The 23,492-nt window shown below is 36.7% G+C and overlaps 1 protein-coding gene across 1 annotated transcript; it reads right to left on the minus strand.

The window, feature by feature from the left end:
* Positions 1–856: 856 nt before the first annotated feature.
* LOC100749116 (transcription factor MafB) lies at positions 857–23,186 on the minus strand. The gene is made up of 4 exons (XM_003486924.4): positions 20,491–23,186; positions 18,698–18,959; positions 15,662–15,969; positions 857–6,963 (listed from the first exon to the last, which is right to left on the minus strand). Exons 1-4 carry the CDS (start codon positions 20,867–20,869, stop codon positions 6,887–6,889), a joined length of 1,026 nt encoding a protein of 341 aa, XP_003486972.1. The 5' UTR covers positions 20,870–23,186; the 3' UTR covers positions 857–6,886.
* Positions 23,187–23,492: the final 306 nt, after the last annotated feature.

Below are 23,492 nucleotides of genomic sequence, written 5' to 3' on the forward strand. Positions count from 1 at the left end.
CATTATAATAACCATTATACATAAATGTTATTACAATATAGAAACATAAATCTTAATATTTCATCCATTAACATCTTACAACATCGTCAATATGATACACGTCTCATTGTCGAGATTATTATTACGATTTCCTAAGATAAATCCTTCTGCTTATGCCTGTTGTATTAAATACGTACTCGTTTCTTGTCGTGGATAGAAATGTTTAATAAAGTGTTATCTCTTTGAATAAAATAACCGCTTGTTGCGTGCGATCGCAACGAAGTAATTCAGATTTATCGTATTAGATCGTACAATTCGTTTCGTTATTGTTAAAACTTCGAAACCCATTTTCCGATCAATATTTTATTGAAAAATGCGCTGACATACGGTAATTAGATTTCTATATTTTCAATACGATCTTGCGATACTCGATGCTGGTTACTTACCTCCTAAATAAACATTTTTATCGTTTTACAGCGAGTCGTGGAGTGCAAAACTTCGAAGAAACGAAAAACTGATCATATTAAAGATTAAAATTCGGATAATCGCACACCTAAAATATGTCGAAATTTTATCTTAAGGAAATGAAAGAACGGAGACGGTTTATACCTCAATTTCTATAACGAATGATAAAGGAACCACTGCATTTTACGCTATTTTTTATCATTTTTCTAGCTTTAGAGAAAGGCAAGAAGACAAGAGAAAAAGCGGGGCCAATGGAACCTGAAAAATTAATCACTTCGCAATTTAGAAATACCAGAAACAGTTCCTGCATCACATTCACAATGCGGAGATCTCTCTTTCTTTTCCTTTTCTTTACTTCTTTTTTTTTTTTTTTTTTTCAATACGACATATGTAAAGCATTCTGAGCGATAAATTGGCATATGTTCTTATTTATTGCACAAAAATATGCACGCGATACAACATACACTGCGTTTTGATTGTCGAAGGAAAAAGTGACGCTTTATACAATTTTATTTCGATACAATAATGACTTTTTTTTCCATTTTGGCACACACGTTATCTCCATACAGACTAGACTGCTGGCTCGAAAGTTCATCGCAATTATCTTACATACTGTTATAATGGTACTTGGCTTTACATTTGTGAACTTCTTGGCGACGTAGGAACAGGATTATCTGGACATATAAAACTAAACATTTTTTCCCTAGCAGTTACCTTTTCCTAGCAATTATCGTTTCTTTCATTACAGTATGTATATTACTACTATATTACAATATTATATTATTACCATATTATTTAACTGTATGTGTGCAACGTTACTGATTATTATTATATTATTATTATTACAAAAACAATAAGATATCATTGTTTTCAGAGCCTAATGGGACTATAAACGTTTGTAAATTTATTTTACGTAATACGTATTTCCAATGTGCCCCGAATCTCTTCGAGATACAGAACTGAATAGAGACCAGAGCGAGCGAGGATCCTTTCCCAGGATTGATTAAAGAAATATACGTTTTATTTAGTTAACGATACTTAAATCTGCAATATTAATTTACTAATTTTCAATGTTTTTTCGTTTCTCAGTTTTATCTCTTCGCCGCTTAATTCGATATAAACGAAATCTAAAGATCGAGATGCTTATTACTTCCGATACAAATTTGAACTTACTGAAATGGTAATTTATGTAAATGTTGTGCACGCTACTAACGACTAGCGCTCCTACGTCACCGTGTCGACAACACGCTAGTCTAGATTATCGCATTGAGAATATACAGGGTGTTATAAAAAATTTTAAAGTCAAAACCAAGAAAGATAAACGATGTTTCGTCGACTCAAGGTATCAGATCAATAAATTTTCTGTAAAGAGATAAAAAAGTTGCAACAATAAATAAAAGGCATACGTATATAGAAGTAGTCAAGAATGTTTGAGGGTATGCACGCATTGATTTTAAGTTCTATGTTATTAAGCGCCGTTTAACAATTTTACCGAGCTGCTAAAGTTCCAGATTTTCATTTTTTTAACACCCTGTATACGTATTGTGAGTCAAGACCACATCATCGCTCCTCTCAATTACAGATTCACACTCGTCAAAAGATGAAACTAACGGCAGAAACTTTTCGCGTTAGGCCAAATTTGTTTGATCTGCGTCTCTGCGTTTCTCTTCAACCGAGAACGTTAGGAGGATTTTTTATACTCGAACCATTCCCACGTATATACAGACGCACACACACGTACACGTTGCATATCACAAGCTATGCAATGCTAAATACTTTCTCTCTCGGTTGGGAAAAGTCTGTTGACGGTGATATTAAAAATATTGCCTATAAAATACTGAAGTAAGAGACGACGTTGTAAATATTCAACCATAACGAATGAAACATTTAACGTATGAAATTAAATTATAACTAACGTTCGATAAATTGTAGAAATATTGTTAGAATAAACAACGTAAAGAGAAAAAGCAAGTAACATCATTGTAATCGAAACTTTATACTCGTTTGTTAGAGAAATGAAAATCATTCGTTATGCGTCTGCGTATAATATTGTATTTATACTGTACACAGTACCTCTGGCATAAGTGATCACATTTTTCCTCGTCACGTTTCTTCCTTTTCGCTACAAGCGGTATTCTTCGCTCGAACAACAATTCTTTGAGATTCCGATGAATTTTTTATGGACACAAAACTGCCGTCCAAATATAAGACGTAAGAGAAAATAGAGAAACAGAGAAAGAGAAAAGGACGAACGAATGAGAAAGAATTAGGAAGATGCGTTTAGGCTAAACTTTAGCGTCTCCTAGCGAACTCGTCGGAATAAAACTTGCCATTCAGCGAGCTTTAAATTCTTGAATAGCTGGATGGTGGAGATTACATAAGAGGACATACTTGCTGTATGAAAGGCATAGTTTCGAAAATTGGTTTGATGCGAGTTCCTCTAGTGGCGAGCGTACACGAACCGCCACGAAGTCTATTGTGAATATTCTACCAACGACCAGTATTACACGTGCGATACACAACGTAATATGTTCAATTCGTCTATACAACTAGCATATTTTATAGGTATATATGTGAAATTGCGACACACGTCGTGCAAGATCGCTACGACAGAGCATAGGCTGTGGCAATCAATTTTTTACACACCACGACGTATCGCTCGGTAGAGAACGTTTCATGATGTTTAAAATCCATAAGATTGCTAGACCTAGTCTGCCTGTAGCACCTCGCTCCGATTAGTTGGTCGTAATTAGATCCCTTGACGATCACTTTTCCAAGAAGTACTGTATTCATCCTCTTCTTGCTCTTTGATGTTAAACCGTGTTCTGTGTCAGAAATCAATAACTTAACGTTTGTTGCTTATTCGTAATAGCGAAAATATCCAGATGGATTTCAAGTAGAAAAACGGGTCTTATATTTTTTTTTAGAAAATACGCACGATAAATATCTATAGCGATGGCCTACTAAACATATTGACCGCGAAATTGTCTCGACAATGCCGGCCAGAATGTACGAACGATCTACGATTACAGTTGTAACTCTACACGTAGCTAGCGTAAGTACCGATGATTACACTCGCTGTTCGTAACAACGTTTTACTCGTCGTCTAACAAAGTGCAACGGGTCGTCGAGAATTGTACTCGTCACGATTGAATTTTCGATTTTCACGTAAAGAAGAGAAGATAAAAAATCATCTTACGAGGTCGATAATCCCTTGTTTTTCGAGATACAATCACCTAGTCCTACGAGATATTGGAAAATATCGACGAGCAGGATCGATGATGGATTGTGCGACGCAAATACATTTTCGAAAGCTTCGATAATACCTCGATAATCGGCCATTGTTTTCTATACAACATTTCTTTAAAGAGTGCTATACTTTAAAAATTTAACTTATCTATTCAACAATTTCGATAGAATGCGCTGGGATGCATATTCAGAGAGTGCCTTTACGACCATGAAAATAATATCGAATCGATCTTAACAAATACATTTAAAGAATCGATGATGAAGAATTGACTATTAGTTTGAAAGGCTCTGCTACTGACGATCGAAAGAAGTGATAAAATGATCTCATAAGGAACAAAAAGCTTACAGTGGAGAAAAGACTTACAGAGCTATTACGTATAATTTTTTCTCTATTTAATAACGTAATGAAATATTCTATGAACAAATGATTCTCTGAATATGATCTTTAATTTCGAAGAATCTCGCGACATAAGCTTGCCTGTTCGACCTTTCCGTCTCCTGAGAAGAGCAACATTTCCTGAGGACGGCTGCCTTTAGAATAATAAGAGAAATAGTATATTAGCAAAATTGATAATTCGGCGTAAAAGACAAGAATTGACAAGATAGAAATTGGTCGAGTATCGATGGATAAAACAATTCATTTATCGAATTATGCTTAAATATCATTTCATAGTGTGATTGCTAATATTTTATGCTAAACTAAATATTCATATAACATATATCGTTAATCTCTAATAACGCGTATTATTCGATATTACAAAGTACGTATGAATTATAACCTAGTAAACATTATCTTTTACGGTTCGTTCATATTTCGACACGATTATTTCGATATCGTTTTATTCTTCGTGTAACAAATTACACGTATCCATATATATATATATGTTTTTTTTCATTGATATTATTTTCGATTTTTAATCAATAGTAATGGTGTATACGTACAATGCGAATTAATTGCGTATACACTAAAAAAGTAACTTTTATTTCGACTTGTTCGGATTGAGCGGAATCACACACGTGTCGTATTTCGCACGAGTTGAATTCGTGAAAGATCGATTTGCTTCGATCGAGAAAAATAGTAATGCATCACGTCAATTATCAATTAATTCCTCTTAAATCGAATTCTCGTACGACATCGTTTCAATCCATCGTTTCGACAATTAATCAATTAATCGTTACATCGTGTCGAACGTTCCTTTCACGATTTACGATATCTTTTTGGCAAAATTCAGAGTTACGTTTTACTTGTTAAATTATTATTTCTAAAAGGCGAGGTCTCAGAAACTACCGGCTTATATCGTAGTTAAACGATGTTTGCCAATGATCAAATTCGTCCTTTGACTGCGACTAAATCTCGAATGACGATAAGAAATGTGACATGCATAAGATTTCCTCGAATAATATAGTTGCGATAAAGCTATTGTTTCATTGGTACGCAGCCGATCTTGATATGCGTCTTATGGACAAACAATCAAAATCAAACATTATAATCATCGATAAATTTGTCATCTCGGACATTATATTTGTATTATTTTGCACGATTTCAATTATGCGTGCGATAATTACATCTACCATGATATAATACTATTATCCAAGGGTGAATCGCATGTATTAACAAGAAAATTGTCACGATTATTTCATAGAATTTTTTTATAGAAATTAACTCTGTGTGCATATACGTACGGCAAAATATATAAGTGCGTAGGAGAACAAATAATTATATTCGTTTAACCGTTTTGCAAAGAAGACCATTCTCTGATCGTTAAAATTAATAAGTTTTGAATACGAGAATGCTGTCGAGCAGAGAAATTTTTTAATCGCGATAATATTCTTGTTAACTAAATCTCGTTTAAATTCCCCTTAAAGCGATATTAAGATAATACAATTCTTTAATGAACGCCCTTTCTCCAAACATCCGACAGCTTGTATTTTACAAACAATTGACAACAACGATTACTCTGGCTACTTTTCTAACGATCAATGCTTCGTAATAAATATTTAATTCGAAAGATCTGTCATTCATGAGTATATTCCTTGGGAAAAAGGAACCGAGCAGTTTCTCTTCTTAACAACTATTTGTCACGTTAATTTCCTCTAAAGTGGAAGACTTTTACAATGAAAATTCTAAAAATACATTGCAGTCCTACGCGAAAATAAATTTGCACGATCGAAAGACTAACGATTTAAAAAAAGGGATAGATAAATCCATAATTTTATTCCTTAATCATTAATAATTTCATGTGAATTACTATATAACACTTAAAGCTAGTAAATCACGATCGAAATAGATTTTAATCTAGCGTTATACAACTAAAAAAAAGAAAATAATATTATCTAACTTCGTTCGCTAATGTAATACCTTGAAACGAAATAAGAATAAACGTAAAGGGAAATCTGTAACAAACTGTCATTTACACGTATCCATAGAACAACGCTAGAAATACCGATATTTTGATTTCTTTTTCCAACAAGGAATTTAAATCGAGTTTCACGAACGTCTTTTAAACATCTCTTTTCGTTGTCGGTATACGAAATCTATTCCGCAAAACGAGTCGGATTACATTTGTTATTTCGAATAAAATTTTCGTGCATTGAAAGAACGTACAGCGCAGTTTCATACATCGTAACAAGGCTCACACGGTCATCCATTTACCGCGCCAATAACAATAACGAGCTAACAAAGGCGACGTATGTATGTACGATGATCGCGAGTAAATTTTTTTTCAGATTTTCGTCATTTTCTTTAATACGCTTTTTTCATTCTCGACGCGATTATACCTATACTTGACTCTTTCCGAGAATGTCCTCCAAATTATATAATTGAATGAAAAAGAGAGATGGACGTACGTTCGAAACAACGAGGTTAAAATTATAGGACTCTATCCGATTGTACGGATAGTTCGAAATTCGTATTTTATCGGTCGAGTCGAAAAATTGGCCTCGTGCCGCGTCGACATTGACAAATTAAATTCGACCTGTTTCCCGCTATATCTAAGATGTTTCGGGTAAAATGGAATCGTAATAAAACTTTGCCTGCTTTTGAGAAACGACCTCCGATCCTGGCACTTGGAAGTTAAGCTTTTCCTCGCGATACTTTTCCGCTTCTTCCGCTCTCTTTTTCTTCTGTCGTCTTGCCAAACTTCTTCGAAAGGCGCATCAAAACAAGCCATTCTTTTGCCTTAGAACGTCTTCTTTAGAGAGGCATTGTCGAGTTTTCGGTCACGAAAACTCTGTTCAGGGAATTCAACAGTTCCTCGTTCTCTCTGCGCACTGAAACCAATTAGGAAAGTGTATCGTTAACTGATTTGTAATTGGCATTATTTGCATTGACCTATTCGTATGCGAATTATCAGAGAATCAATACTGTTATAGCTCATTGTATTAATCGATAGCGCGATAGTTGCATCAAAGGAAAATCTGTATGAATTTGTTATCGTTGCAATATCGAACGTACGCAGTAGCTTCGAAAAAGTGCAATTCCTTTCAAACTATTTTAGTGGATAGTATCTGAAAATGATAGTTTACGTCTGAGCTCGATGCTCAGCAAGTTCCTTGGAGCCCGTAGCCGGACTCAAGAATGTGCTGTGAGTTAATGTAACCACCACCACGAGAACGGAAGCCGCCAAAAAGAAAATAAATGTTCCCAGGATGATCATAGCGATTCTTCGATGGCGCCTCGTCTGCTCTAAAGTTTCAGCATCTTCTAGGACTTTCTGCGTATCCTTCGCTTCCGTTTTTAGGGGTCGGACAGAATCCTTTCTACGAGCGCTGCTCCCTCTTCGTGGTTTCGTTCTTCTACTTGAGCTACCTCTTCTACCATTGCCTGAGAATTTTTTGTGTCATTACGTTTTCGTTTGCTACTTTTAATTTAATTTCTCGATATAGTTTGTTTCATTGAAATATTTCGTGAAATTTAAAGAAAAGGAAATAGATAGCCTATCCGGTATTTAAAGTATACCCGATTCTGTCAGCTTATCGTTCACCGATCAATTTTTTATAGGCGTGCAAATTGAAAAATGGATTGGCGTGCGACAATGATAAAACAATTTGGTTTTAGCCGAAATTCTTTCCGGTACGAAGCAATCCTATCGATTAATCAGCCAATGAAATTAATCGAAGCCGAAATCGTCACGTTACGTCACTAGACGCGAACGATAACGAACTATGTGCGTTTCTCATCGATCGAAGAGTCTGATGACCCAATTGTCTCCTACCTAACGGTGTTGGCCTGCTGCAGCTGTTTGTCCTCGAGCGACTCGATTGTACGCTGGAACGACGACTGGAACGTTGATCGAGTTCAGAATTGTTTCTGGTCTGTTTCAAGTTACCGGTTTTTGAGCGGCAGGAAGCATTCGGTCGCTGGTCGTCGTCAGGGCTCGACAAATAAAAGGCCGAATGTTCGTCCAGCTGGAAGCCGATTGTATCGGAGTTTCGTGGATAAAAGGAAGTACGATCTTCCGAAGGATATAACGTGTGGCAATTATCTGTTCGCTGGTAGTAATCTGGGGGTGGTTCGTGAGAGATCTCGATCGACGTATCGTCCGCATAGGAGATTATTCGATCGGAAGACGAGCCGGATAATCGACGATTTCGTTCGTTTTCTTGCGTAGATTTCATCAATCGAGTCGACATACTGTTACAATTGCTTTCTCGATGTTATTCGTTGTATCTGTCAACGTCAATTTCACATAATTTTATTTATTCAATAAATTCCAACAATTTCGCAATTGCTCGACAGATCGTACTTTCGTTCGTAATCGCATTATTCGTCGTATCATTATAGATCGTATTTTTATATTGAACCCTGAACTTGTGCGTTTTAAACATATCGAACTTAAAAATTCACAAATTTTCTAGAAAACACTGAAGACGATATCGAAGCTGGAGGTGTGGATGTTAAGCTACCAACGTGTTGCTCGATACGCGGGAAAAAGTGAACGAAACAAAAGTTCTATTACCTGTATCTTGTTTGTCGACTGTTATCCTACTCGACTACTTCGTGCATTGCTATTTCGTTACAGTAATGGTATAATAAATTTATTAAAAAGCTGCGAGGATTTGTGAAATCGAAAATGTTAACACATTTTCCGAAAATTCAGAAGTATGTTTGAGATATTAATCAAAATTTCGATATAGAATTTAGCGTACGATTGTCGGATGATTTAGCATCTAATTATCAGTTTCCATTTTAATTAATTCTCCGTTTTAACGATTACATATTTAGCCATTAGTACAGAATTGTTGAAGGAACGTGGAAATGGCATTGTACTATTTCAATGATGAAATGCAAACTCGTGTAATTTGTGGAACTAAGATTTGTCAGAGACATTCTCTCATAGACTTCGAGTTACGTTTGCTCGTTTCAATGTTACTGAAAATTACGAATCTTAAATTTCATCGAATGATCTTTAATTTTACGATCTAGTAATTTCCTTAAGAAAATAATTTAAAAGATTTTAGAGGATAACACGTGCATTTTGTCTGCGAATAAAAATCGTAAAAAAATATACATATACGATACTGATCTTGTACTCAAACTCACATTTTTCCAATGACGCGGTGCGTTTAAATAAACTCTATGCATCTTCAGCGAACAGTTTTGGGACCTGTAAACATTCCAGTGGGACAAACGAGGCGAAGTTTGACCTGGAGCATCTCAAACTACTTTCCCAACCATTAATTTTAAATGAGCTTCATTAAAGTCATTCACTGGGATGCTTTAACATTGTTCCTTTGAAAGTTTCTACTACGTTTTTACTACGATAACATATGCACATCCAATCAGAGAGCACGTTTTAATACGCAATTTGTAATGAATGAAATCCTATATAAGATCGAAAAAATATATACATCCTTTGGATACACGACATATCGAAACGTATAAAATAGCTGTAGTTGAAAAATATGCTACAATGTCATATTTCCCACGTATATTCTACCCGTTTAAATCTTGAACTTAGAAAACAATTCCAGTTACTGTTATTAATTACTCGTGATCTATACCTATACTGACGCACTACAGAGTCCAGATACGCTATGTCAACAAACTATGTAATACTTGGGAAGTTATCCATTTACCTAGCCTAGCTTCGTGTATTACGTTCTGAATTTAATTGACATTTATAACGCAGCTAATCGATTATTCGTTTGTTAAATGTCAGAATAGCGTATTGTCGTGATTAACTAAAACCTTATAGGTATAACGATATATCTTGTGTGTATTAATATATTAAACGTTTAAAAATTTTTCTTTAAACGTTGATTAACTGTTTGTATATACTTCGGAAGCTATTCTACTTGCGAGTAACGTATAATACGCCTTATAAAATAATCTAAAGTGATTTCGACATAACACAGAAGCTATGAAGGAATTCCTGCGGATTTACCTTTACGAAGACTTTTGCGACTCGGATACGAGCTTTAGCTTTGGCGTAAAAAGAAAGTTTCTTTTAAACGGCAACTCGAAAGAAGAAGAATGAAAGTATAACTAAGGACAGCTAAATACGTCGTATCTATATAGTGGACGTCACCCTTGAGTTTATTGCGACGTGTATTTTTAGCGGCGGATCTAGCAGGCCACCTATCCGCTTTCCATGTCTCTTTCCTCCCCTCAACCCTTGTGTTGCATACGGTTGCGTTTATGTGCTTGTGCCTGTTAACTCGCTCATACGTATATGGGTAGCACGGACATGTCGATAAACATACTCGGCCAAATATTTAGAAAATCCACGCCTACCGTCAGAGTTTGAATTATTTGAATATTCGTGCGATGAGGAAGAAAATCTAGAAAGATTGCAGTAACCATATTTTACTGCGCTACGATACAATCAAATTTCTGGTCGCGTGGTAAATTATTTTTGTCCTTATTGTCGTTTATTTTTTTACTTTGTTATAGTTTGCCTGAATTAAATACAACTTAATTTAAATTTGTATAGAATTATTAATAAGTAATATTTCCATAATTGGCGTAGAATTTTCTTACGAATACGGAAATGCTATGTAAATACGAATTCGTTCCCATAAAAGGCACGTAAGCTATGAAATCAAATTTTTGTTACACATTTTCCCTCGTTATTTATATCTGCGGAACGGTATTTTATTTCGCCAAAGAGAAAAGTTGATAAAAGAAAAATGTACCACCGAATCTTAGATTTACCGCTTTTTACCTAATAAATTTTCATAATTTTGTATTTGAATTTTTAAAAAGGAATTAAAATTTCGCAAATTACCATGTACGTAATTTTCCAACAATTTTTATACCGAGCTATTTACAGGAAGATGAAAAATTTTAAATAGTGTTAAACGAAGAACTTTGAAAGGTGGAAAGTTAATGCGCTATTTTTAAGAATATGCTGTTCCATAATTAACTCGCCTCTTGAGCACCGATATATCTATATACAGTTTTTATTTGTTGTAAATATAAATTAAGAAATATACGTCCTTTTATTAAGATAAATTAAAAATTGATTTAACGATATCGATCGAGTAACAATAACGGCGTATTACAAAATTAAATTGCCTTAATGTAGATTGTCTAGCCTACTACATTAGTCGCACGTTTCGCTTGGGAAATTGATGGCCAGCAGAGGAAACTGGCTTTAATTGATTCGTTCCCTCGGTTTTGAACTTTCTCACGTACTAACCCATTCTCTTTCGTCGTTCTCCGATTCCAAAGGCGAAAGATGGAAACTTCGGAATTTTGACAAAAAAAAAAAAAGACGGATAATTTCTTTTACGTAAATCATATCTTACACGATCAAAGAAATACGATCACGAATAGGACTAACGTTATTACCAGATTTCTTTCGCTTTCTTTAAGGTACCATCGCAGTGGAAACGCTGCCTCTAATCTTTTTTGAAAGCTGTTGAATTTAACCAAGTTAGTTTCTAAAGGGCAAAATGAATTCAATAAAAAGTAGAACCGTAATTTACTTTGAAAATTTGGCGATTCCGCGTCATATCACTTACTATCGAATGGAAGTTGATAGGCGACTTGGTGACATTTATCACAGACGGAACGCCCGTAGATGTTTGCCAGGAAAATTTCTGTCGAGAGGAACGCGGATCGCATCGCTAGGAAGAATCCGAAATCTCTTCCCAGTTAGCATATTGCTCTGTGATTCCTCTTATTGTAGAGCGTCAGATATTGATAATCGATAGTACTCGTGTACTCGTTACCAATATTAGCGTATAGCAGCTCTCGCTGTTGTAAGGACATTCGCATAATAATGTCAACAATGTTGGAGAAACGGGGACAACCGAGCGACAAGCGTAACAGGTGATATAACCGCATGAAATGCAACCGGAAATGCAACGACTTCGTTGTTAATACCGAGAAGCGCTTAAATATATTTTCTACAACCAAATAGAAAAGTCGAATACGATTTTCAAGGCGCGACCTTTATCTATCCTATCTCCTTTAAAAGATAAGATTGAAAAATTTCTTTCTTCGTGTCGCGTGATCGATAATGGATCGTGCAATACGCGTGAAATGTCTCCAGAGAACTTTAATAATTTTAATAATTTCGAATAATTTTAATTCGCATCAGTTATATCGGTCTTGATAAGAATAATAGTTTCCTTCTCATTTTCTAGTAGCGATTTGATACTATTCTTTTCCTATAGTCTGTCAGCATGTAGTAAACCTTCAAAAGATCCTGCCGGCGAAAGTTAGCCCTGACTAGACTGACTTTTACGATCCTTTTACTTGAGCAGATCAGGCGAGATTGCGTATTTAAATCCCTTGGTAATCTTCTAGATTTAAACTATAAGTAGTTGAATTATGAACATTGCGCGAGTTAAATGCATCGTTTCTGAATGAACAATGTTATATGAAAGTTTGTACTTGTATATTATATGAAAAGAACAAAATACAGTGGGGACAATAAGAAGCACGCGAAAAAATACGCGATCGTTCGTTAAAGGAAAAGCGAAAAGAAGAAAATAAAATTATAGAAAAATTTATATAACGATAATTAGATGCAATGGCAACGTGGAAAAATACTTGATCGCCTGTTAGAGAAGAAAAACGACAGAGAGTATAAAGCCGTCAGCCTTCGAATGGACTATTCTTAAGATTGCACTGGGAACATCGGTACGCTTTCGTCGAAGCAGTAAATTCGCCGCACGAATGGCACGATATACATTTCTGGCGTGCGGTATGCGTCGACGGAGGTGATGTCGAACATTTGAGAAATTGAAGAAGAAGCTCGGTATACGCGATCCTATTGGACTTGGGGAAAACAGAGGCATCCGTGGAAAGCTCGGCAATGGTAATGCCAGTTATATACGCTCTTTTAATGACGTACATCAAAATCGAACCATGCAGAAGTCAGACTTCTACAGGCTTGACCTGATTCTAGAAGAGTGCATAATCGTGTAAACATATCGCGGAAAAGTGTCGAATCGTGTGCGAGAAACGTTATGCGAATGCTTTCGCAGGTGCAACCTGTGCCTCGCGATCGATCTGAAAAGTAAGCAAACCGTATTTTATAGTTGTTTTCGTATCATACTTGGCACAGACCTTTCTATTTCTTCTTTTTTCAAATTATACCTCGAGATTTTATTGCTGTGAGATCGGTTAGCAGTTTCCTATGTAATTGAAAAATATTCAAAGTATTTTCAAATATTTTAAATCAAAGAAATATTTAAACCCGATGAGAATTATATGTTTTCCTTTAAAATTTATTTTTTGAAAGCTATCTCTATCATCATTCGCGTCTGATAATTTATCGTAATATTAAACGACGTATAAGTTGCAGTTCAAGTTTTACACTTAAATAACTAAACATATAAAATACATATAAATAACTAAATATGTAAGCATTCTGTATATTTTTCCCAGAGTCTTCTTTCAACTTTTCTTTTATCCTTAGGAGATTTCTGATTATTATATTTACAGAATTAAATGGTCAACTTTATCCGCGTAGAAGAACAAAAGAAATAAATGAAAGCGTAAAAGTTGAGACAAAATCTCTATATCGATCCTTTCTCCATTTCTTATTTTTCTAAATGCCAACTTAAACGATTGTCTATATACATCTGTATAATGTATATAATCATACAAGCGACTACTAATGAGTAACACTTACTTCGAACAACTACAATTATCTCCTTTGCTTCTGAAGATGCAAATTAACGATGAAACAACGAATGAAAAAGATATACCAGTGTTTAACGAATAAATCAATTTTTGTTAAATTATCTTCGAAAGAAGAAACGAAATAATACTAAAAAAAAAAATGATCGATTTCTGCAACGACTCGAGCATCTCGAACACATTCTCAACGCCTGTACATCGAACAAAGCAAATGCAAACAAAAAGAAATTTTTACGTAGTAGCTTCCACGCCTCTCCAACTTCGATCGTTAATTACGTACCTCTGGACTTTATCAATTCTCTATCGATTCACAGCCGATAAATATTCTAATTTAAATATCACTTTAACGCGTCAAACTATACAAGGTGCCTATAATAAGCGACTAATTTTTTACATTTTTAACAGATCCGACGTACTGACTATTGCAAATGTAAAACCTTCGATAAACTACACGTGACCATAGGAAACTTTCGTCGATCGAAAATAGAACATCGACATAAGCGAAGCTGTTTGTTCGAAAGAAGGTACTCGCATTACTTGGAAGGAAACACTAGTCAACTGGTGCTCCAACATGGATGTAGCGGGTATCAGCGCTTCGAAACTTCGGTGATTACCGTGAACGGAACGAGAGGCCGAGAACGTTGAACGTTAAATCGCGAAAATGAAATCCTCGTGGTGGTTCCTCCACGGAAATCCGACGACTGACTGGAGAATTCGCAGACGTGCGCCTTTAATTTAGAGGCGCGGAGCGCCCTCGAGTTTTCACACTGCATTCTGTCCGATGTATGTACGTGTAATTTTCTGTATGTGCGCGTATTTTCCTGTGTACGCGAATTCGTGGTAAAAGTGTTTTTTCGCGCTGAATATTGTTCCAGGAGTACTATCCACTGCTACACAATTCCGCTGGTTAATTGGTCAAAGGTTGCGGCAGCCGTTTTCGCAAGACAAACTAGGTTGTTTGTAGTATCGTGTAGTTGCTTTAAAATCAGCCGATCTTCGTTTCTTTTCTTTTTCACAGCATGCGACTAGAACACGCACAATTTCCGAATGACGTTTAAAAGAACGTCGAATCCTTCTTCGATAAGAATTTGGTAAGCTACTCTATTTGCTGAATCTGACGTGTTTGCTCGTAAGTATACAGAAAAATATCAATGGGAACGAATGCTTGAAAAATAAGGAGTGAACTTGTACTTGGATTATCGATATTTTATCATCGATAATTATTACTGAAAAATAATAACGTACTTCGAGGTGAAAAAAGATATTTCGTCGGTATGTACCTGATTGTTTCCTTTGGCCTATATTCTAACAATACTATAATAATAATCGTATTTTCGATGAGATTTTCTTTCTAGCTTCGAATATAATCAGACAGCAAACAAATAGGGTTGTATCCGTTGCTTGGGAAGACAAGGAAAGTTATTGATACGATGAAACATTAACACGCTATGATTCTAACTAGAGGTTACCTCTCTTGGGATTGCTTGCATATTTTATCGTTAATTCAAAGAACCTTCTCCGGAGGCGTGTCCTGAATACCTAAATTCTAAATCTCCTTCTGATATTATATTACGAATCGACATTAAACGTCGAAATGTCTCTCGTATAACGTATTATGACACGTTGCATTTTAATGCAAGATTAAGATTAACGTGTAACTATTAATCGTTTTTACAAGTTTTACAAGTTTTTACAATTTTCAATCCACCAGTTAAACGGTATTGATTCTAAGATATATAACGACTTTACATTAATCATAATGCGATTTTAATATTTCCAACGATGCAATTGTATTTTCTCCTGTATGATGATTTCATCGAATATAAATTCTTGTGCATAATTTTTTAAATAGTTAAACTAACGACATACCCATATCGTCGATGATCGGTGCCATTCTGAGCGTAACTCCGACTAAGAGTAAAGACATTGTAAGAAGGAGGCAGGCTGTCGCAACGATCGTCCAACGAGCACGTGGTGGAAGTTCTTCGGGGTCAACGAGTTCTTCTTGAGGACCCGTATTGATAACTTTACGTCGTTTTCGTTTCCTCTTTCTGCGGGGCCGATGATATTTCGTCCGAGGTGCCTCGATCTTCTCGGTACCGCTCAAGATCTCCTCTTCTTCCAGCTCGTCCGCTATGTTCAACGCCACATAATCGTCGTCGTCGTAGTGGATCTTTCTGCAAGAATAGAATAAGACGAATTGTTACTTTCCGCTATGTGCATCCTCCGGATATATGTTTGGTACTTTAAAGTACGTCTACTTATGATCTAATGACATTTAAGGCTTAACTTTGTAATTGAAAGCTTAGATTTCATTTACTACAGAGCGAATTCCCTTAAAAAATCGTTCGACGTAAAATTGTAAGGACCAGCATAGCGTTACGTTCGAATACCATAAACGTTTAGCCAATCGTTTCTAACGAAGAACTGCATACAATTACACGCTCATTCGTATGCATCGTTAGGAATATAAACCCATCAAATTACATACTGTGTTACCGATGCGAAACTGTAATGACGTCGGATAGTTCTCCCGCGCTGGGTTTACCATTTTGATTGATCGTCCACGATACGATTTTAGAAGACAAGTAACAATATCCTAATGTAATAGAAGATTTCGGAATCGCGAAACAAAAACGAATATTTAATGTTTCCCGAAACAGATGCGTTTGACAGATACAGATGAGAAAGTTTCGTTAATTGCTGAATATCGCAATTTAGCTTTAGAATCCATGTTTACAACGACATACTAGGAGAATGAGAGAAGATACAAAATTCTACTTGCTTGTAAACGTACATTAAAATATTCGAGGAAACCTTTTTACTACGAGATGAAATATCCTATACTCATTTACTTCGTTAAAACACTGTTTCTATGTTTTTACATTTTTAGATGCTTTCGTATGACGTAAAATTTGTGTAAGGTATGTATTTTCTTCTATACTTCTGTATGACTTACGTGTATGCTCTTTGCACGAGGTATGATGTGAAAATACTTGTAAGGCGTAATTCTTTTAATAGGCAGTGGTGTTAAATGTAATGGAGTACATGTAAAGAGGAAATCTTGTAACCACGCTACATTTTATTCCGCGATTATGCGATTATCAACGTTATACGATGCATTTCAGAACTTTTCTTTTACACCACGTCAGAATAAAAATACATATAAGAAAACTGTGTGACTTTACGACTGTTTGGAGAATTATACATTTCTAAAGAATATATTAGATAGAAGATAAATTGATGATTTTTCTAAATTAATCGAATTTAATTCTTTTTGCGAAATGAACTAAATAGTCTACCAAGCGTTTTTTCCGCGTTAAGAGATTCAGAAATCGATGAACGTGTAAAATTTGTGGCAATATCGTTTTAAACTTTAACGGATTAATCCATAATTAAAGATGTCTCGACTTTCGTACAAGTAGCTCGATCCAGAAATGTGTCAGACAAAGATGCTTGATAAAACATCCAGCTGACGCATTCGCAATATAGGTCATGCCGCATTTTTCAAGCATTACTTTCTAAATTGAGATTGAATAAAGAAAAATGTATATGTCTAGCAATCGCACATACGTGTTATAGAAAGCCTTATATTTTTCGAATGTGAACATGTTACTTGTTAAACGTATGAAACGTTTGTATTCTAAGATTACAATAAATGTGTACAAATCACTTATCTGTTTATCGAACGAGTAAAATTCGCTGTCATTCGTTTAATTCGAATCAACGTAAATAGTAATGCCTACAGAAAATAGGAATTAAATCGTAAGGAAAATCAAGAAGTCTTGGAAGAGCAAAGTCGTAATTGGAAGAATCATGATAAAAATATGGATGGAAGTGCTTCAGTGTACAGCAGCTTGAGGGAACCACATCATTACGTCGAACAAAGGAAATCTCGTCGATCTCATGCCAACTATACACGTAGAAACAACGCGGAATACCTGTATCGCTTGGACTCGTAAGAACGCGTAATTTCCGTATAAGTTTTAAATCTGCTTGTAAGTAGTGTGACCCAACGATAGATCAGACCGTTCCGATACTCCAACCCCGTATTATACGTATACATATATATTACGTATGTAGTTTCCTCGAGCAATTACTTTGAAAGGACGCAAAAGATATAAGCGAACAAGATACACACAGGGTGCTAAATAAAACAGGAATCGAAACTTTAGAAGCTTAAAATATTCACTGAGAAAAATATTCGCTAAAAAAAATATTTAAGCAACAGAGACTTTTAAATCGATATTTTCAGATATTACGTCGCTATAAATATGTAACTTTACGTATTACTTGTCTTGCGAACAGTCTGAAAACACTTATCGAGACAGACCGATGAAAAAAAAAGCTCCGCGTGTATAGAGGCACAATGACGTTTCTCCTTGATCTTTTTCCCTAACAAATGTCACCGTCAATCCGAGTTTCATTACACGGTCGAATACGCTTTGTTCGCCAAGCGATTCTAGTATGAAACCGTATTGGATGAACATCTAACGAATAGAGCAACGACGTGCAACTACGCACCGAGATGACCCAGTTTCGCAGTATATTGCACTTACAGGAAAATCGAGTTCCTTTCTTCCCGAACACGCCTACGAATGTCCCTTCGTCAGCGCACGAAATTGCAATCTTCGAGGAGATGATACTCGTACCCGTAAGCAGAAATAAGGAACCCGTAACGCGAAACTGCGCGAGAAGTTTGCGACAGATACGATTAAACCAAAAAAAAATGTAAAATGACCCAGAGCACGTGGCAGAGTTAAGTAGACGCGCGATCGATATAATTTTCAAAATCGATTACTTTTTATTCCGTGTAACGAGTTAACTCATATTCTTTGATCAGCGGGTTGAACATAATTTATTCGAAATTTAGGTGTTTAACGTTATATCATTGACTACACTTACAATTGAGCTGTACTTTGGGGAAAGTAGGAGGCACTTCGGTGCAACTGCGAGTATTCGCAGGAATCGCTGAGAGTTTCTCGAGTTCTCTCGAAGTTTATCAATGCAAGATCCTGATCACCGTCCATTCCAAAAAGTTCTAAACGCGAATCAAGACCCGTTTGGACGTCCTGTACTACGCCGTGAAGAATATTCGGGCTTTTCGAGTGTTTGCGCTTTTTCCTCGGACGTCGTGGACTTTCCGATGCTCGTCGCCTCGTTTTACCTGCAACGATACATATACGTCATGTTTTATCATCTCTGACACTTTGATATACACAAAATAAATGCAGATTTTTAAGATACGATTCACAAAGTTAAAACGGTGGGTTCGAACGAAACGTTCTGGTAAATTTTATGAACGAACACTTTCATTACAGCGTAACGTATGTATTTATCGATTCACGCCGTAATCTTATACGAACCATTCTTTGACGTAAGCTAACCCTACGTCAAAATATAAATTGCATCGACGCACTCTACATAGAGTAAGATTTATTTTTACAATAACACGGCGTTAATCTTAGACACAAAGGCATTAAAGGTGCAAAGAACATGTATTCGGATACAAAATATCGAGAAGCCTAAACACGATCTTACTATGTTTATCATGAATTATACACACAAGGATACATCGTACAGGAATAATTATTATAATAAAAAATTAATAAGAAAGGTTCGTCATTGTGTAGAGATTTTCACTTGTAAAGATCGAGAATGATTGGACTTTATACTCGTGACTGAATATATCTCGCACGAATTCGTGTTTGAAAACATTTTCGTCGAAAGAGTCCCCCTAATCGATCGATAATAATTTCATGAAAATCTGATGGAAACTACGAATGTTTTAATTTCTATCGGAAGCTGATTCGTGGATGCCCTTAATAACTTTTTAGATTTATGATCGGTCGAGTGTGGGTCGATCCTGGGTCATTAGACCTTCGTCTCATTCGCTTTCGCACTTTTTCATGCTCCGAAATCTCATAAAGAAACAGGGTACCCTCGTCGAGGGGTTAGGCCATCTTGACAGCATCGAAATTGATGCTACTTTCATGAATTTAGCTTTTTTCTCTGCGATATAGTTCAATTTTCGTATGCCATATATTGAAAAATCAACGTAAATTTTAAAAGAATTATAGCTATCCGTAAGAATATATTTCGCGCAGACGCTTCAAGTATGTTAAACGTTACGCATTCAGGAAGTTTCAGAAATCACGTAGCATTCTCTGGGAAGAGCTTAAAAGACAATTTAGCCTTCGAATAAACGCGTCCTTTATGGGTATCGGGTTGTTCGAAAGGGATAAAGAGGACTCGAACGAAGTGAAAGTCAAACACTATCATCGGAACATTAAAGCTGTGAAAACTTTTGCTTTAAATAGTATAACTTGGTTATTACTACGATCCAGCTAACACGACCTCTTTTGTCTTATTTTTAAGGATTTGTCCTATCATCTAACGAGGAGAAAATTTAGATTTTTTCGAAGCTGCGAAGATGGTGCCAGTTTTTAGGTAATCCCCTACGGAATTACTACAGAATCGCTTATCCAACCGGTAGAGTACCAAGAAGAATAACGCGAATGTAAAATAACGCGAAAAATGGCTTCAGCTACAACTAAATATTTTAAACCGTGTATACTCCAGACTATTATATATACTGTTATATATGTATATTAGTGTACCTAGGTACATACAGGTTTTTAAAAAATATTGAAGCTTAAAAGGATAGTAAGATATTGTACAAAATTAACGATACTTACCGTGATGGACATTATGTTCGTGATGTTCCGTAGCGTCTCCAATGAAGTCGTTGCACGGAGCGGAATCGTGCCTCTTACGATGATGATGGTGGTGATGATGGTGATGGTGATGATGATGATGATGATGACCCTTTTTTCGATGTTGGTGATTCAGCGAAGAGGAGGCAGTCGATGTTGAAGTCAGTCTAAGCCGACGAGGACTAGCCGGTGCGCTACCGGAACGCTTGCTCAAAGCCGAGGAAGCTTTAATCGCCTCCACCTTCGTTTCCACCAGAGCAGCGAGGACGGCTTCGAGACGTGCCACCTCCATTCCACTGCCACCATCGTCCGTCGAGACTGCCTTGTCAGCGACATCGGAAGTCGACGGAGTCACCGTCATCTCTTCACCTACAGTTGTCACATTACGTTCACCACCCTCGATGGTGACCACTTTGTAATAGGAACCGTCGCGGGACTTTTCCAAAGCCCGCTGAGCAAACGGTCACAAAACCGACACGCTAGAGTTCGACCCCACCTTCTTCTTTCCTCTTTCTTCCACGACACTATCCACTGAAAGCTCTCGTATAAATCGGGACAACATGAAGCTGATTATCTTTCTCTATTCCGCAGCTTCGCTTTCATCCTTCGTATCTGAGGAAACGCGTCGACCAAACGAGGACGTTTCGCAATTTCCCACGCAAATTATACTTGTCGATTTAACGTCACATCTGATAGCTCTCGGAAGAAAGAAAACACGAATCTTGCACGTTTCGTGCTTTGTAATTCCGTAATGATCCGCGATCAATGGGGTTCACCGGAGAAGTCATTAGACCATTAATAATACGGTCTTTATTCGTATTTCCTTCTGCTTCTTATTTTCTTCTTCTTCTTCTTTTTCTTCGCCCAAGTAGCATTCGTTAGAGTAGCTTCCCATTAACACGAATGACATCCGAGTAAGTCTTCCATAAATATAAAGATAATTTTTCGTTTCCTTTTTGGCGGAATAACCTTTGTTTCATCGGGTTAACTTCATTTTTCGTGACCGTTCGTTTTCGAGAAACCTAATTGCCCCAATTGGAAGCGAGCAACTGTGAAAAACTTTCTTTTCGTATTCTTCTATCTTGTACATTAAAATTTCAACCATCGCGTGGGAATGAGATAAGCGACTCGTTTAATTAAAAAAGAAGGTCGTTACGTCGGGATCAAAATTATTCTTATCTTTTAGTTTACGCTTTCCTCTGTATTTTGACGCGGTGTATTTCGTTTCGTCGTAGGAATTTGAACAGCGGCTCGATCTATTACCTCGAACTCGATCTCTGTTTAAGGATCTTTTTAAGCACGAATAAAAAATATGCCGGACGATCCCTTAATAAGCGCTTTCCCTTTCTCTTACTTCGACCAACTTCTACCTTTGGTTTAATCGATCGACGATTCACCGTCGATGCACATTATCTAACAACAGTTATCAAAAAAATTGTACTCTTCAACAAGTTGACGAGTTCGTATTTAATTTGGCGAGTGCAGTTCTGTAGAATTCGCTCCCCGAATTCGATTTCTGCCTCCATCGTAGGTGACGATTTACCAGAATTAGTACCGTTGCAATCGGTTTACAAGTGACCAGAAGCGATAGATCGGATTGTCAACCGTTTCAATCGCATTAAAACGTCCATTCTCCTATGGCTTCGAAACCGTTGACTCCATATAAACGTTCCACTCGATCGTTCGCATAACAGCTATCCATTGAAAGAAATTGGCGAGCGATCTCGATCGATCGTACAGTTCGGAGAGCGTCGACTCGATAGAAATATCCAACTACGAAGGATTGACCGTGGTGACATCCTTCCGAAATAAAAGAAAGGCCCCGACGAAAGTGCTGCGGCAGCTTATTCTCGCGTGACCAACTTCCCTCGACCCTTCCTGGTTTCTCGCGTACCTAATGACCTCGTTCCTTTGTGAAGCGCGAAACGAAGATTGGTCGAAACACGTAGCCATGTCAGGCAGCGTTCGCTGTGAAACACCGGTGGCCCGTGTTTGTGTCAAGTATGTTGTCGAAACTGGGAGAGGAGAAGGGGGCGGATGTCAAGAAGCAAAGATCGAGGGAGGCTATCACTCTGAATTATCACTGTGAAATCTACGATAAAAATTCATTCGATAATACGGTAATTATCCACGTTCGCTCGTTACCAGTCTTATTCGCACCGTATCGCATCGTTCGAACAAATAGTACTTGGTTCGTTGGTTTCGTTAACCGCAGTCGAAGAGACGACAAAATCACGAGAAAACGATTTTATTTCTCGGCTTAATAGGATCAGGGGTTGAACGTCGAGGTACGTGTAAACAGTCACTTCTGTATTAGCGAAGTTCGTTAATGCGATTAGCACGTGTTTCTCCCTTTATCCTGCAAGCTTTGATTACTAGTTTCTTGTTGGTTGATGCTTGCATCGAAAGTTTGATTAGGTTAAAAAATACTTTCTAAGTCAATCGAGACGCGGCAAAACACGTAATTCCAATAAAGTGATTTTCTTTCTATCCGATCGAGATCTCCGTGAAATCGTTTAATAACAGATCCGAAGAAAATTGCGGATTTTCGCAGAGCTTTCGGTATCTTTGATAAGTCTTCCGGTATAACGAACGACCAAAATTTCTTATCTTACTATAATCGATTTGACGAGAGTGGCAAATTTTCGTACTATCTATAACGTCCTTAACGAGTCTTCCGATACAATGAACGATAAAAATTCCTCGTCGTGTAACGATCGACTTGATGAAAGTTGAAAATCTTCGTATCTTCTGCAATGCCTCTAACGACTCTTCTCATACAACGAGCGATTGCAATTCTTTAACGTGCAACGATCGACTCGACGAAAGTTGCAAATTTTCGCATCGTTGGTAATATCTTTAAGAAGAGAAACGCTGACGGGGAATCGAAACGAGCAACGTTGCCTGCGAAAGTCAAGCGCAAAGAGTGCACGGCACCTCGTTTGACCTATTAAAGCCGGTAAACGTTAACGTGCTTTCTCATG

This window comes from Bombus impatiens, unplaced genomic scaffold (assembly GCF_000188095.3).
Source record: "Bombus impatiens unplaced genomic scaffold, BIMP_2.2 scf_0135, whole genome shotgun sequence".
In the NCBI taxonomy this organism is placed as follows: Eukaryota; Metazoa; Arthropoda; class Insecta; order Hymenoptera; family Apidae; genus Bombus; species Bombus impatiens.

Bases quoted from the DNA above. Each gene is read 5' to 3' on its own strand.
- LOC100749116 (XM_003486924.4), bottom strand. From the start codon at position 20,869: ATGACGGTGACTCCGTCGACTTCCGATGTCGCTGACAAGGCAGTCTCG. The intron at 18,960-20,490 runs GTAAGTATCGTT...GTATCGTTGCAG, and splicing joins CGAACATAATGTCCATCACG to GTAAAACGAGGCGACGAGCA. The intron at 6,964-15,661 runs GTATGTCGTTAG...AATTGGTTTCAG, and splicing joins ACCGATCATCGACGATATGG to TGCGCAGAGAGAACGAGGAA.